This window comes from Eretmochelys imbricata, chromosome 1 (assembly GCF_965152235.1).
Source record: "Eretmochelys imbricata isolate rEreImb1 chromosome 1, rEreImb1.hap1, whole genome shotgun sequence".
NCBI lineage: Eukaryota > Metazoa > Chordata > Testudines > Cheloniidae > Eretmochelys > Eretmochelys imbricata.
Window position 1 is genome coordinate 249,822,350 of NC_135572.1, and position 16,229 is coordinate 249,838,578.

At 41.4% G+C, this 16,229-nt stretch overlaps 1 protein-coding gene across 7 annotated transcripts in view; it reads right to left on the minus strand.

The window, feature by feature from the left end:
- The window catches only part of ERC1 (ELKS/RAB6-interacting/CAST family member 1), a 545,338-nt gene that overhangs the window by 182,957 nt on the left and 346,152 nt on the right, over nucleotides 1-16,229 (minus strand). For all 7 annotated transcript variants that reach the window (XM_077827362.1, XM_077827360.1, XM_077827359.1 and 4 more), the window contains one exon: nucleotides 13,565-13,725. In XM_077827362.1, coding sequence (XP_077683488.1) covers nucleotides 13,565-13,725 — 161 coding nt within the window. The remainder of the gene's footprint in view (nucleotides 1-13,564; nucleotides 13,726-16,229) is intronic.

The window sequence follows — 16,229 nt, forward strand, 5'->3', positions numbered from 1 at the left end:
CAGAGTAACAGCCGTGTTAGTCTGTATTCGCAAAAAGAAAAGGAGTACTTGTGGCACCTTAGAGACTAACCAGTTTATTTGAGCATGAGCTGTCGAGATGCTGCAACTCATCCTCCAAGATTCAAGGGAAAACCACCTGGCTCAGAGGTTATTTCTATTATTATTGCAAACTGACCCCACAGCTATGGAAAAAGGAATTTCAGACCAGCTCCAAAACTCAGATGGTGTTAGGCTCTTCCTTATACCCTTTCTCTTCCAAAATACCACATTGCTATTTTAAAAATAATGAAAGAAAGAATGACTTACATATGCACAGCAGCCATATGAGCACATACAACCTTTGGGATTTCTCTCCTTGTATTCTGAACCATGTTCATGATGTCCGCATGGGATTTACAATGACTCAAAGCTACTATTGTTCACACTACATTAAATCTACAATATATGCAATGAGATACCATAATATTTTCACTTGGAACTTTAAGTAACCCACAGTTTGGCTGTATTTAATGAAATATGCCGTGCTCTAAGAGTTGATTTATACGAACCAATATTTACAGTGCACGTTTATCAAGGAGGAAAAAAAACACAGAGAGGAACCTACGATTCTTTTGACTTCAACAGAAAATCAAAAGTGCTTGACTTGATTCAGCAAGACCCCTGGTAACACCAAAATATTACGGGATTATAGATGGCACTGGGGCCAATGATGTGACTGAAATGTCCAGTTTAGGGAACATACTATCAGTATCAGTACAGAGCCAAAAATGACTTCTGTTTTGAAAACAAAACAAAAAGCACAGGTGTGTGAAGAAAATAATTAAAAATGCCTCACTTCTAACAGAACTACTTAACGTGTCTGATTACAGAGACTGTGAGAGTATAATAATGTTCAGTGCTAAATGAAGAAGATTCAGAAAAAACAGGGAGAAAGGAGCAGATTGGCTTATTTTAGGACTGTGTCACATACAATCTATGTTATTCAATGTCAGTCAGAATAACACTGACTTTTCTTTCATTCTTTTGATAAACCAACATAAAACAATTTGACTAACCACCTCCAGAAAAACTGATTCCTCTCTTTCTGTGACAAAAGTGAAGATTTGGCAAACCAACTCCGTTCTGAGCAGTAAGAGAGATTGGGCACTAATGACCTTCCAGATGTTATGCAGTACTGCACCTACCCTAAAGCTCACCTGCACACATGGATTCCCAGGATAGGGAAGGAGAAGAGGGACAATCGTTCATGCACAGTAGCACTATGTAAATCTCCAGGAACAGTGCACAATAATATTCCAGCTCTTTGTACACATGCATAAATGTTTTTCAACAGATGAAAATTTTCAAGAGAATTTCTATGAGCATTCTGTAACAATATGAAAGGAAAAAAGACCACAAGGTAGGCTAGACCTAACTGAAACACAGACATCTATTCTAGCTAAGAAGCTTTCTGACCAGGTCATCTTCCCTCACTTAAAACAAATAAACAAACAAACAAATAAATAAATATAAAAATCAGATTAAAATATTACAACAGGGTTTTTATTCTCAAGGCAGAGGTTGTGCACTCTCTTTTCATATTATGACTTAAAAGCAGTCAAGTTACATTGAATTGTCTTTCTAGAAACCTGGGTCCAGGAGCTACTGAAGGGATCAGTCACACTGAACTCAGCCCCTGGAAAACAGATCCAGAAAAAAAAATCTTCAATGGAATAGCATGGAAACAAGAGCACAGTGTAACTAAATTTTCAGGAAGTTAACGGCTGAAAGAACCTCCTTTCCCAACTCCTCCCTACAACATTAACAAACTGAGCAATTACTGAGTGGAACAAACCCCTTTAACACCACCTGGTGCACTTTTCAGCAGTCGGTCTTGCTCCCAGGCTTGTCATGGCTCATTTAGATAGTACAGTGTATTCTCTCTATAAGGCTTTTCTCAGCGATCATGGAGTTCAAGATATAATGAGATATGGTGGTGTTTATCATGAGACAGAATGGAACTGTGAGCCATAGTGCCAGGATTTTAGTATCTGAAGAAGACTTGGAACAAAAACCTTTTAAAGGAAGGTGAACTATAAAAACAAACAAACAAAAACAATCTGTAGAAGGTAAGAATAACTTTCTGGCAGTTAAAGATACATGTGGTAAAGACAAATAGCCCTCTTTCTATCTAGGAACATGTGAGGTGGAACCGTACTACACAATTCATTACAGATACCATTTAATTGCTTCACAGATCACCCTTACTGTGAACTTTAGAGACCAAAATTCACAATACAGTTGGCTTACGTCAAATCATTCGATTAAGAGAGTTTTGTGCTATTGCCACAACCAGGTTAATCATCATTTCACCTGTTCTAGGGTCCAGGAACCTCTTACTGTTGATATTAACACCACAATCATTCTCCACCATATGCCAATATTTATTTCACTGGAGACAAAGTGGTAAACTGTCCACAGTGATGACACTGTGTTAAGCATCTTTAGAGAGTGCTTGGAGGCTGAATCTAACAGACAGTGTAGAAAAGCAATGGAAGTAAACAATGTCAGAGCCCCCAAACAAAAAACCCAAGGAAAAATATAGATAGGGTTTTCAAATGAGACCTTTTAATAACACATTTATAACAGTAATGAGAATTGAGGAGTTCAGACTAGGTTGCAGAACTGGGTTTTTTTGGGTTGCAAAAGTAACCTCCAGAAACCACTAATGCCAGAAAACATGCAAAATCCTTACACACCGGGTATATATACACAGACACACAGTAGGTGAACACTACACACATTCTTTGTTTGTCTATGATTCTGAGAAATTCATTCTGAGAGACTCAGCATTTCCACAATTATGATATTGCCACTGATCTGACCTCAATGAACATGCTGTCTGCAATTAGGAAAGGGACAACTTTTCATATTTCAGGACTTTGCAATTAAAATGTTTACAGTTCAAGTGTCAAAATCTAATAGGATAATAACTTCCAAAGAAAAAAACAGTGTATACATTTTATACTAGAAAATTAAAGGAGACAAAATGCAGTAGCAATATCCTGTGTGTGTCATTTTCACCAAGTGGCCTCCCTTCCATAAGAGACATTTTCAGTCAGAAAACTAGGGCCTGGTCTACATTAAAAAGTTATGTCAACCCAGCTACATTGCTCGGAGTGTGAAAAATCCACATCCCTGTGTGATGTAGTTAAGATGACCTAAACCTCAGTGTAGACAGTGCCAGGTCTATGGAAGAATTCCTCTGTTGACCTAAGCTACCACCTCTTAGGGAGGTGGATTACCTACACTGATGGGAGAACCCCTCCTGTTGGTGTCGGTAGTGTCTACACAGACGTGCTACTGCAGCTGTGCTGCTGTAGCATTTCAAGTGTAGACAAGCCCTAAAACTACGAGGGAAACCAGAAATGGATGCAGGTAGATATGGTTATTCAAGTCTGTCCCAAACAGTAGTTTTCACAGACACACACGGCCCCTTGTAGGATTCTGGCTTATTTAAAATTAAACAAAGTAATTACAGATGAAGTGATAGCTACCATTGTTTTGTAAAAACTTGTCAGGGCATTAAGTGCTAAGTGGCCCATCTAACGTATATCCCAGTATATTGGGATGGAGGATTTTTGCTTGGCACTGGAAGTTACACATTGTAGATGTCATGTTAAAACAATATTGCTATATGGAATAGGAAGAGAATGTGAAGTGACTGCATTCTACACCCACAATTGTTGACATATGTAGATCGCTTGCAAGCCTCTCCTGCAGTAAAGAATTCATTTTCTCTATTGCTCTGGAAAAATAAAGTGCATATAAGTGAAAAGTACAATGAATACTTTTCACAGTGACCGTTACCAATAAAACTGGCATCTTTAATTTCCAAGAATCTTAAAGCAGAGTGGCAGCTTTTGAGCAGCTAATAAGCCTTGGTCAAAGTGTCTAAACATCTTGTAATCAGATATACATCCCAGCTGGTTTTAAAGTTAATAAGGTATAATATGTGTGTATATTACATCATTTTATTATATATAATGTACATAAGTTCACAAATACATTTATTCATCAGCTTCCTAGCTTACACACGCGCACACACACATGCTCACTTAGATGGAAACCAACAAGAAAATGACTGAGATTAATTCTCATGGATCAGATGTAAAAATGACAGATCAATCCTCATCAGATCAGCAAGGTAATTGCACTAATTAAAAAACCTTTAAATAACCCAAACAGAGATGATCCTTTAGATGCCATGGGAACTTAATAGAAATAACTCAAAACAAGAAAAACTCATGTTCAAATATTAAAGTGGAGTTTGCTTAAATGAACAAATGCTAAAGAATCCAAAATCAAGTCCAACACACTCCATTCATAATGCATGCATTAAACAAACAAACCCATACCCCACCAAAAAAAATGAAAACAAAAAACTTTATTAAAAAAATCAGTTAATTTAGTTTTCAGTACTAACAGAAGGAATCAATTTGAAGACTGAAGTCCTCTATTTATTCTTAGACTAAATTGAGTCTAGATGGTAGCGGTTTGGTAAGTAAACGGAGGCCAACCAAGCCTGAAGGGGCCTGAGGCACAGCCTTGCATCCTGCACCACGTATGTGCATGAGGCCTAAAAGTCTCAGACAGAAATATGCTGCCGTAATGGGGTGGTTCTTGACATGTGTTGTTAGTGACATGATAGTGTGAAAACAGCCTTCTGGGAGGAAGGCCTGGGCTTGGGTGGAGTTGAGCACTGCTCCGATAAACTCTATCCTCTGCACCGGAGTGAGGATAGACTTCTGCTTGTCTATTAGCAGTCCCAGGGCCTGGAAAGTCAACTGTATGAGGTGGATGCTGGACTCTACCTGAGCCTTGGACCAGTCAGTTGTCCAGGTACAGGTAGACTAGCACTCCAACCATCTTCTCAGAAAGGTCTGCCGCTATCGCCATGACTGTGTAAAAACCTGTGGGGCTGCCGACTGGCGGAACGGGAGAACTGCGAATTGGTAGTGGGCCTGGTTCATGACAAACCTCAGATACCTTTTGTGGCCTTAGAAGATGGAAATGTGAAGATTGGTGTCCTTTAAATTGACGGTGGCATACCAGTCCCCGGCATCCAGGGAGGGGATAATGGAAGCCAGTGGACCATGCTTATCTTCAGTATCTTGAAGTAGCTGTTGAGTCAGCCCAGGTCTAGAATAGGCCTGAGACTGCCCTTGGCTTTCAGAATTAGGAAATAGCAGTAGCAAAACTCCCCCCCTCTTAAATCCTGTAGAACCTCTTCCACAGCTCCTACTTGGAGGAGGTCTTGTACCTCCTGGACTAGAAGATCCTCATGAGAAGGGTCCCTGAAGAGGGATGGGAAGGAAGGTGGGTAGAAATAAATTGGAGCATATAGCCCTCTTCTATGGTGTTCCGTACCCAACAGTCTGTGGTAAAATGAGAACACGCTGTGCTGAAGTGGGACAGGTGGCCTGAAAATAAAGGGGACCTGGGATCTGGCACAGGAACTGGTATTGCCCTCAGGCATGCCATCAAAAGGTCTGTTTCAAGCCCCCTGGGTGTTTAGGCAGAGCAGATTCTTGCACAGAGGCAGATGGGAGTGGATATCTGCACTTAAAAAAAACTCTGCTCTATCTCCTCTGAAAGTCCTGACGGGATGATGGAACAGAGAACCGGGAGGGTTGCTGAGGCCTGTCATACTTTCTCAAAGTTGCTGGGCTATATAGTCCCCATGAGCCTCCTTTGGGGACTTAAAGGTAGCTCTGAAGACCTTCAGCACATGGAGTGTCACATCCATCTGCTCCAAAAAGAGCAAAGCCCCTTTGAAGGGGAGGTCCTGAAGGGATTGCTGGACCTCTGTCAGGAGACCAGAGGACTGTAGCCATGAGCTCCTATGAGTGGCAACTGTGGAGGTCATGGACCTGGGCGCCGAGTCCACCACATTCAGGGCTGCCTGCAAGGAGGCTCTGATTATTACCTTCCCCTTCTCCACCAGTGAGAGGAATTCCTGCCTGGACTCTTGGGGGAGTGAGTCTTTGAACTTCAACATGGAGTCCCACACACTGAAGTCATCTGCCCAGCAACACCTGCTGGTTGGCAATCCTGAGCTGTAGTCCACCAGTAGAATAAACCTTTCTACCAAAATGATCCAGTTTTTGGAGTCTTTTGCTTTAGGTGTCACTCCTTGTAGGCCCTGCCTCTCCCTTTCACTGGCCACAGAGACCACTAGGGACCCCAGGTGGGGATGAGAATATAGGAACTCATAACCTTGGGTGGGCACAAAGTACTACCTTTGGGCTCTTTTTGAGGTGGTGGAGAAGGGAGGCGGGGGTTTGCCACAGGACTTTCACAGGATCCATAATGGCCTCATTGAGAGGTAGGGCCACTTTTGATGGGCCCGCAATGGCCAGGATGTCGACCAGGCTATGGGAGGATGCTTTTACTACCTCACCTTGCAAGCTTAAGTTCGAAGAAAGAAACCAACATCTTTAGCAGCACCTGGTGGGCTTTGAAGTCATCTTGAGAGAGTGACATGCCTGCCACACCACCTTGTCTGGGAAGGAGGCGGCCTGCACTGGCAGGTGGCCCTCCTCCTTTATCTTCTGTGTGGACAGGATCCGGCAGATCCGGATCATGAAGGTTGGTACCAATGGGATGGAGGTGCCTTTTTCTCAGAGGTCACAGACTAATAGCGTGTTGAGTGGGGTCCTGGCCTGAGTGGAATCCCCACAGGTTCCAAAAGAGCCACGGGTTCCAAGAGGATTGGCATAGATTAGTGACTACTGAGCCAAGCACTTGATGGTACTCCTGTGTCCGGGTCCACGGAGGGGTAGGGCTGACTGGAGGGATAACAAAGGCAACTCCTTGGACAAGAGGAGTACAACCCAATCTCCGACTCAGATGATGAGCCTCCTTTGGGGACCATGGAGGTGCGGTTTCTATTGGTGCCAGGGCGGGGAATCTTGCACCAGGGCCAGCAAGGACCATTTCCCTCTGGACAGTACTGTGGGGTGCAGAACTGGATGGCAGCTAGGGGTGATGTGCTCTGTCCTGCCCACTAGCACCGAGGCGGCCAACTCTTGTACTGCCAGTGACAGAGGTACTGAGAATGCAAGCAGGTCTCTGTCCACGGCAAACGCCTCTGGAGTGGACGGCACTGTGAAAGCGCTGGTGCTGAGCTGTTACTCTGGTGCTGATGGCTCATCCGGGACCAGACTCAACCGGGCCCGAGAACAGACCAGGGTAAATGGGGCCACCTGTGATGACAAGGCAGAAGAGTTGCTTGACTTAGGTAGCACTCTGCTCTGCCAGCTGCTTCTTATGCTTCTTTCTTGGCACCGGGAATGGTGAATGGTGCCGGGACTCCTGTACGGCAAGAGAAGTGCTCCGCACGAATCCTGAGGTAATCAGTGCTGAGTCCGACCTGCTCGGTTCGGAGGAAGATCTGAGTGCCACTTCCATCAATAGGAACTTTAACCTTGCCTCTTGGTCCTCTTAAACTTGTGGCAGATCTGACAGTGATCCCCTATGTGAGCCTCACCCAAATACTTTAGGCAACGAGAGTGCAGGTTGCTCAAAGACTGATCCTTGTTGCAGGAGGCACAGGGCTTGAAGCCCGGAGACCAAGGCATGCCTCGGCACTGGAAATGGACAAAACTCTGCTAACTGACAGAGAAGTGCCAAGTTAAGTTAAACTTATCTAACTAAAGAAATACCTATTTACACTGCAACTATACACAATATGAAGGAATGAAGAACAATGAAGACCACTGAGAACAGTTTGCCGCAGCAAGGACAGCAGTTCTTGTGACCATCATGGATGGTAAGAAGGAACTGAGCCCTTTATTCCAGTGCTATGAGCATACAGCACCCCAGGTTGCCAGAACGGACCCGATAGGTACCACTGAGGGAAAAATTTCCAGAGACTGTGCTCGGGGCACATACACACCTACAGTGGAATGGACATGTGCAAGCACTTGAAGAAGAACATTTAAGTTGCAGTCAACTACCTGAAAGTTAAGAAATGCTAGAATTTAGCCTTCCTATACGACCTTAATTCTGTTCCCTTAGGCATATGCATTATAATTAAGGTTAAGATTCTGTCACTGGTATTTTTAGTAAAAGTCAGGGACAGGTCATGGGAATAAACAAAAATTCAAAAAAAAAAAAAAAGCCTATGACCTGTCCCTGATTTTTACGAAAAATACCCTGGGGCGGAGGGGGGAAGGGGAGCAAACAGTGTGGTGCCAAGGCTTGCAGCTGCTCCAGCCCTGCCACTGCTTCTGACTGCTGCTGCTCTAGGCCCAGACAGGCTGACCCAACCCCAGCTGCTGCACCAACTGGCTGGGGACTGGTGCTCTGGCTGTTCCGCCTACACTATAGCGGCCCCAGGGCTGGCAGCTGGCCAGCTGTTCCAGGGAACACTGTTCTGGCGGGCCTGGGGATGACCGCCGGCCAGCTGTTCTGGTGGCCACTATTCCACGGCCCTCGGCCTGGCCACCAGTCAGCTGTTCTGGGGGCCAATGCTCTGGCAGCCCCAGGGGTGACAGCTGCTTCAGCCCTGTCCCAGAAGTCATGGTGATCCTGGAAAATCACGGAATCTGTGACCTCCGTGACAGAATCATATCCTTAATTACAGAACTATATAATATTTTTCCATAGGACCCCTGCCTCATTCAGTGGACAGGCTGGACAGTGCTTGGGTAATGAGGCTGCTGTTCAATATTTCTTTGAGGCTCATTATTCTGTGTGGAACCTACCTTTATTTACTCCATGCCACCCACACGCTGCAGTGAATACAGAATTATTCATTTCTTTTCTAGAGCATTTGTCATCCATAGTGTGAGAGTGCCTCATAAATATTAATGAATTTATCTCCACAGTGAGATAAGAAATCATTATCATCATAATATTCAAATGGGGAAACTAAGACAAGAGACTTGCCTGATGCTACACAATGAATCAGTAAGAGCGCCAGAATTAGAACTCAGGACCTTCTTGACTCCCAGCCCGCTCAGACCTCCAGACAACACTGCCTTACTGACAGAAATACTGAGCACACACAGTTCCCACTGACTTTTGTGTCAGTTGTGAGTGCTCAGCACTTCTGCAAATCAGGTCCCAGGTGTCTCAAACTGGGTACTTAGAAAATGAGCACATACAATTAGTGGCCATCTGCCAAAATTTTTGGTTTAAGTGACTTGCATAGCATCACACAGGAATTCTGCAGCAGGGCTAGAAGAGAGTCCTCTCATGTGCATTCACCTGCATTATGACAGGTTTCAGAGTAGCAGCCGTGTTAGTCTGTATCTGCAAAAAGAAAAGGAGTACTTGTGGCACCTTAGAGGCTAACACATTTATTTGAGCATAAGCTTTCGTGAGCTACAGCTCACTTCATCGGATGCATAGAATGGAACATATAGTAAGATATACATATATATATATATATATATATATACACACATATATATACACACATACACACACATACAGATAAGTTGGAAGTTACCATACAAATTGTGAGAGGCTAATTAGTTAAGATGAGCTATTATCAACAGGAGAAAAAAACTTTTGTAGTGATAATCAAGATGGCCCATTTAGACAGTTGACAAGAAGATGTGAGGATACTTATCTAACTAGCCTCTCACAGTTTGTATGGTAACTTCCAACGTGTGTGTGTGTGTGTGTGTGTGTGTGTGTGTGTGTGTGTGTGTTATTATATGTTCCATTCTATGCATCCGATGAAGTGGGCTATAGCCCACGAAATCTTATGCTCTACTAAATTTGTTAGTCTCTAAGGTGACACAAGTACTCCTATTCTTTTTGTGGAAAAAAAAGTATGTATTTGGTGTAATTAAAGATAATATCATAATGCATACACACAAGGGGGTTGAACTAAGGTTGCATGAGCAACCTAAATAATGGCATTTCCGAACTTTTGAGTGTTTGATTTTATGATCTAAAAGATGTTCTTTCAGAACAGATTTTGTATATAATGCCCTAGGTGGTTGTTAGCTATGTGGGTTTTTTTTATTTTTTTAAAGAAAAAAGTAAAAACATGTTCTATTATGTGCAGCTGTAACAACTGCCCCATTAACCATTATAATCATCAGGGCCTGAAATAAGAAACTTTGGCATTGTATCACAGAGTTTTACATCACTTGAGTTACGGGACTACATACATTAACTGCCTACAGCAGAAAGCTGTTATCTTGTGGGATGGGGTGGGAGATGGGCTGCTGAGGCCATGTTCTGAATCTGGAAGGGCAGCAGGAGGGAAACTCTTGCCTTGGCTCTCTTTCCTCCAGTAGGGATGTATGTGTGTGGAGGGAAACTCCTGCCCCATATAACCCCCAGAGAATGGGGCAAGAGAGGCTAATGGGACCTTTTGCTGAATCCAGGGGAGTCTAGTCTGATTTCTTTTCCCCCCGATGTCCCAATGCTGTTCCATCAGCAGTATGGCTGTCTGTTACCAGGGTTCTCACTGCTGCTGCTTTGGCATTGGCATGGGCCCAGCCTTAGATTAGACTGTTTGTGTTCAGTTATTTTTGCATGTTGCCAAAATATTGATGACAATGCACAGAACAGAAGGGAAATTGCGATCTTCAACAATTTATAACCCAAGACTGAACAGAATTTAATAGGACAAAAAATTGGCATTTCACTGGCCCAAAGGCTTTCTCCCTGCCAATTTTTAAAGACAAACACTGTTGCAAACACTGGAGGTGTCAGAGTTTCTCAAAAAGGTCACTAGTACCTTTTATAATGGAAAAGGTTAGGCAACCTAAATATAGGAATCCATACCAGCTTCCTCTATGAGTAAAAAAAAATTTAAATCCCAGAGTCAGATGAACAAGGGTATATGAGAGAATCATTTTCTCTAGAGACTAGAATTCCACCTTTGCAGCAGTTCATATTGTGGTAGAGGTGTATTCTAATGAGCATACTGTATTATTCCCTCAATAGTGTAGAATGACTCACTCAAAACTACTATAGTCCATTGAATAAAAAAAAAATTCTACTTTCGGTAACAATTTTGTAAATGCGTATTATCTCAGTAACAGACTGTCTAACATACTTATCTTTTCCACTTTGAAGGTTGTCGCTATAGCCAAAAGTTAGCATTTAAGTCATCTGTATGAGGCACACATACTCAAATCCATACTTAGATCCCTTAATGAATTCTTGTACAATCAGCAAACAACTATAGCTTGTGTTTAAGAATACCAAAACCAGGTGGATTATAGTATAAAACTTCCTATTGACTCAATAAAAGTTGAGCTGAGGAAGTACAAATTCTATACTGAAGTATTACATTTAAAAATACTCTTGGCATAGCTTGAAAACAGCGGAAGATAGTCTTTTTCAAAAGCTATTTAAAAATAACTGATTCTGGTCTCACATTTCATGCATCAGTCTAGTCCTGCACACATTTTTATAGATGAGTTATACCTCTGACTTGAGGGGATAGAACAAACACTCCAAAACTTCTGTAGCACGTTCACTATAATATCAAACAAGAAAACCCTTCAGAAAATATGGCAATTAAAAATAAAGGTGGCCTTGCTTCAACCACTCAAGCCAAAAGAGATGAGTTACAAACTGCAGTACACCCTCTAGTTTATCTGAGAAGTATTTTTAAGTTTTCCATTCTCAGTTTTCAACAGTCACACTCTTTTTCTTCAAAAGCAGTGGATTGTGAAGGTTGAACAGGAAAGGGTAAACTGCAGTTCTTTCTTATAAATGTAAGGTACTATTTTATGGATTGGGAGACAACAGTAGAGACTTGTCCGTAACAAAGAGGCTTATCGTAAGGGTGCATTCTAACATACTGAGGTTTAGATGACTTTGTCAGCTTTACAGAACTTTAAGGAACACTAAAGAAGTCTACAGCATGTTCAACTACTTCAATGTACAATTTTAATGCTTTTTCCATCTCTCTGTCCATGTGTTGACAGCATTAATTTTCTCTCTACCCCACTCCTCCCTTCTTAGGTCACAATGGATCTACCAGTTTATTTGGTTCATAAGACTCACTTTCATTCTATGCAATAACTTTCCAACAATAACTAACTAGTTAAGATAGGTCATCATTTAAAAGAAGTGAGTGGTATGTTAAATGTACTACAGCTACCCAATTCCAAGAACATTTCAGGATATACTGAGTATTGTATATATTTTAACGAGAAGGTTTGGCGCAGCAATTTGGCAGGAGAGAGTGCTGCCAGAAGATTGGATATGGGATGTATCTCAAGTTGCTTTGGATTCCCACATCAACTTAAGAGCTATTCCTCCCATCCCCCAATGCATCAACTCTCAAAGCAGTGAAATTTATAAGTCAATAAATGTTTTATTAAAATAAAAAGTATGTTTTTTAAGCACTGCACTCTTGCAGTGTCTTAGTGCCAGATCTAGGTCAGATTGTATTAGGTTTCAGAGTAACAGCCGTGTTAGTCTGTATTCGCAAAAAGAAAAGGAGTACTTGTGGCACCTTAGAGACTAACCAATTTATTTGAGCATGAGCTTTTGAGCATGAGTATTAGGTAGCTGAATATGAAGACATAAGCGTGTGGGCTCTTAAGTTAGAGCTTCAAGACTCGAGCCACCTCTCTTTCCATTTTGTAAGAGCTGTTTTTCTATAATTTCTTTTCTTTTTTCAAAAAGGAAAGAGGTTAACACAGAAAAGTTAACTAAATAAATAATGGCTCAAAAAACCACAGTGGAGGAACCACTGCAAGTCCTGCCAATAAAAATATTCCTTCTCTTCAGGGCTGGTTAAACAATTGAAAGTGTTTTTAATGAACTGCTGGCAGTGCTATCCGTCATTGCGCTAAATGGATTCATGCCTCCCTAAATAACCATTTATCTGTAAGGGAGGTCAAAATTTAGGAAGTATTTAAGTCTTAGAAATCTAATCGCTCACCGTTCCCCAACACTTCAATGCTTGGCCATATTGAAGACTCCTTGTGTGAGGGGTGGCAGTGAAAAATATACACAAGTTCAAACTCAACTTCAGTTAGGTTTCAGCAGTGCCAATGAACCAGTCACATGATCTTGAAAAAATCTTCATCTGGCAATACAGCAGCTGTGCTTTGATTCAGGAGATTACTGTTACTTTGGTACTTACTTTTATCCTTGTCTTTCCTTCCTTTCTACTGATTGCTACACTTACTGGTGCCTTGCCTTAAGTTAGACTGTATTCTCTTCAAAGTAGGGCCCATGTCTTACTGAGAATTCATATAGCACATAAGACAATGCGGCCATGATTCTGATTTAGGGCCTTTGGGCACTAATGCAAATAATATCACCAAAATATAGGAAGAAAATGGATGACAAGGGAGGAAAATATATATTTCATTCCAAGTGGAAAATACTCAATTTAGTCCTAAGTCATGTACACAGCTCCCGGTCAGATGGTTCCTTTGAAGCTTTGAGTGAGAACACAGATAATGGTAATTCTCTGTAGAGAAGTGCAATTTAGTAACTGTCTTTAGATCACCAAAAGCAGAGGTAAAAGGAGAAGTGAGGGGATGTCAATACAGTGCAGGCATAAGGAATGGAAATAAATACTCACTTCATCTCCAGAACCTCCTCCAAATGTTTCCTCCTCTCTGCTCGTAGGTTGGTTAAATGGGTCTCCTTCTCAGCTAAAGACTGCTGGGTAGAGGACAGCTTTGCTTTCATGGACTCCAGTTCTTGCTTCACTTTCTCCATGGCCATCATCAGCTCCTCTACCTAAGAGTTTTTTGTTTTGGTTTATTTTTTGAGGTGGGAGGTAAGGGGGAGGAGAAGAGGAAAAACAGAAAAACAATACAACATGATGAATAGAAATTTACTGGACATCACAACTGAGATTAGAGCCAAGAGTCTGCAAACAGGCATGTAAATAAAGGTGTACAGTATACTGCATATAAGGGAGAGAAAGGGAGGGAAAGAAGGTGCAAGTATGATCTGCATACATAAGCTGGGCCTACATTTGACTTTTTAATTATGCTTTAACACGTTAATTAGCAGATGTCGATTCACACAATTTGGTCACTGAAAATCTACAATTTAAAGACCAAACTGCAAATCTTCAACTCAAATATTATTTCTGCCTTAACATATATATGTGAAAGCTGGAAATCCCACCAAAGATATAGAAAGATGTCTAAATGCCTTCAGAAGCAAATGTCTGAGGAAAATACCAGGTATTAAATGGAATTAATTTATAATAAATGCCAAGGTTTTTCAGGGAATTCAGTAAATTCTCACCTCCAAAGTTACCTGGAAAAGAAGACAGAAATATGTGGGATGTGCGTTAAGAACGAAGCTAGACAGTCTGGCAGGAGTGCCACTGTGCAGCTGGAGGAACACATAAATGGAGCCAAATGAAAGAACCCCTCCATCAAACAGTCATTAGAGAGGGCTAACTTATGGGACTTAACAACAAAGAGGATATGCGAAAATCAGCCCAGGATAGACAAGGATGGTGAAGGCTTGTTCTTGCCCTATGTGATGTCTGACAGTGTGGGAATGATTCAAATTCAGAACTAACATGATTGTAAATTTTTGTGTAAACATTACACAGATCTCCTTCCTAGTCATGTTTTACCCAAGGCTGCACTAGAAAAAATGTTTGGGTCCGACCTTAGCTAGAATTTACGATTGTGTTAATTAACAGGCGTTAAAACACAACTAAACATTCAAGTACTAATGTATTCTAACATAGAAACATTACCAGATATTATTTTAATAATTTTGCAATAATCTCAGGAGGCATGAAGATTTCTTGCACCCAGACTCTTCAATTTAGCATGCCCTAAACACCCCCCCAGTCATAACCAACTTCTCAGGAAGGGCTCAGCAAGGAGTGACATGAGTGTTTTAAAATGTGTCTCCAATGGGAAGACTACAGGTCTTAATATTGCCTATAGGTAAACAATATTTTCTGGGTTAAACATGAAAAAACGGCATTACACTGAACTAGTGACCACACCTCCTCTCCACACCTTAAATAAATTCCTAATGTTACATTAAACTCAGCTCCCACCAACATCTCTTTACAAGGGTGATTCAGACTTGATACTGACTAGGCAAGCACTGAAAGATGTACTGTATGAAGAACAGCAACCTGGTTTCTAGAAAATTCAGTATGCATACATGTAGGTAGACCCATTTGGCTAGGGTATAGCACATCTCTCTCTAGTCATATGTATTTGAGTGCAAAAAATATTTCCATTTTTTTACCATTTATTCTCAAGAAACATTTTAGTTCTAAAGATAAAGGTTTCATTTTTCACCATAGAGCTTAACCATTATATTATAAACCTGATTTCCAAATAAAAACTGCAGTTCTTAGCTCAAGATGTGCAGAAATGAGTTCTCCCAGAGATCACAAAAATGAAAGAAACCTTAAGTGACACAAAGTTAAAATGAAACTCACTGTAAACTGGTTAACATACGTAAAATAGCCAGTTTTATTCATCCAAACCAGACTTTTCCTGTCTGAGGTAGAGTATTATTTTTGTGCAAAACAGATCAGATGCTCTGTCTTGAAACTGGACAGAGAAAAATTCCATAGAATGGAAAAAGTAGTGTGGTTAAAAAAAAATGCAAATAAAAAGTGTGTAAGTAGTGGTGAAAAGCAGAAAGAAACATCAGCAAGGAAACTGAAGATAACGTCTAGAAAAAGGGAAAAGCAGGGAAGCCAAGGTGTATAGCGTATCAGACATTTCCATTTCCTTTGGATGGTTCCACAACTGGAATGATCTGGGTAAACATTTTGTTTTTAATTGGGGGAGGGGGAAAGGGTGTGTGCCAACCACAAAACCATCTTTTTAGTAACAAAAAGTAACCTCAACTAAACAAGTGCATAGCCAACTTCAACAAGCACAAGGGCTTATGTCAGTCTTCTACTTGCCAAGATGTAATCTTTGTGGCAACAAACCTTTCCCTAATTAGGGGGAGAAGGTTTTCAGCATCCACCAATCCATTCCTAGTCATATTACAAGTCTGCAAAACTAACACCAAGGACTGGCTTGATGTAGGCCTGCAGCATCCATGACGAATCTGGGTTATTAACAGGGTACACTGATGCCAGCAGCTGATATCTGGGCCCAGGCTCCTCATGCAGAGTAGTAAGATCTAAACTCTTGTAACCAGAAAGGATTGAATTCTTTCCATTATCGCAGTTTGCTAATCTTTTTGAACTATTCCATTTGGCAATTCCCTTAATTGTATGTTTTTGCTAAATTACC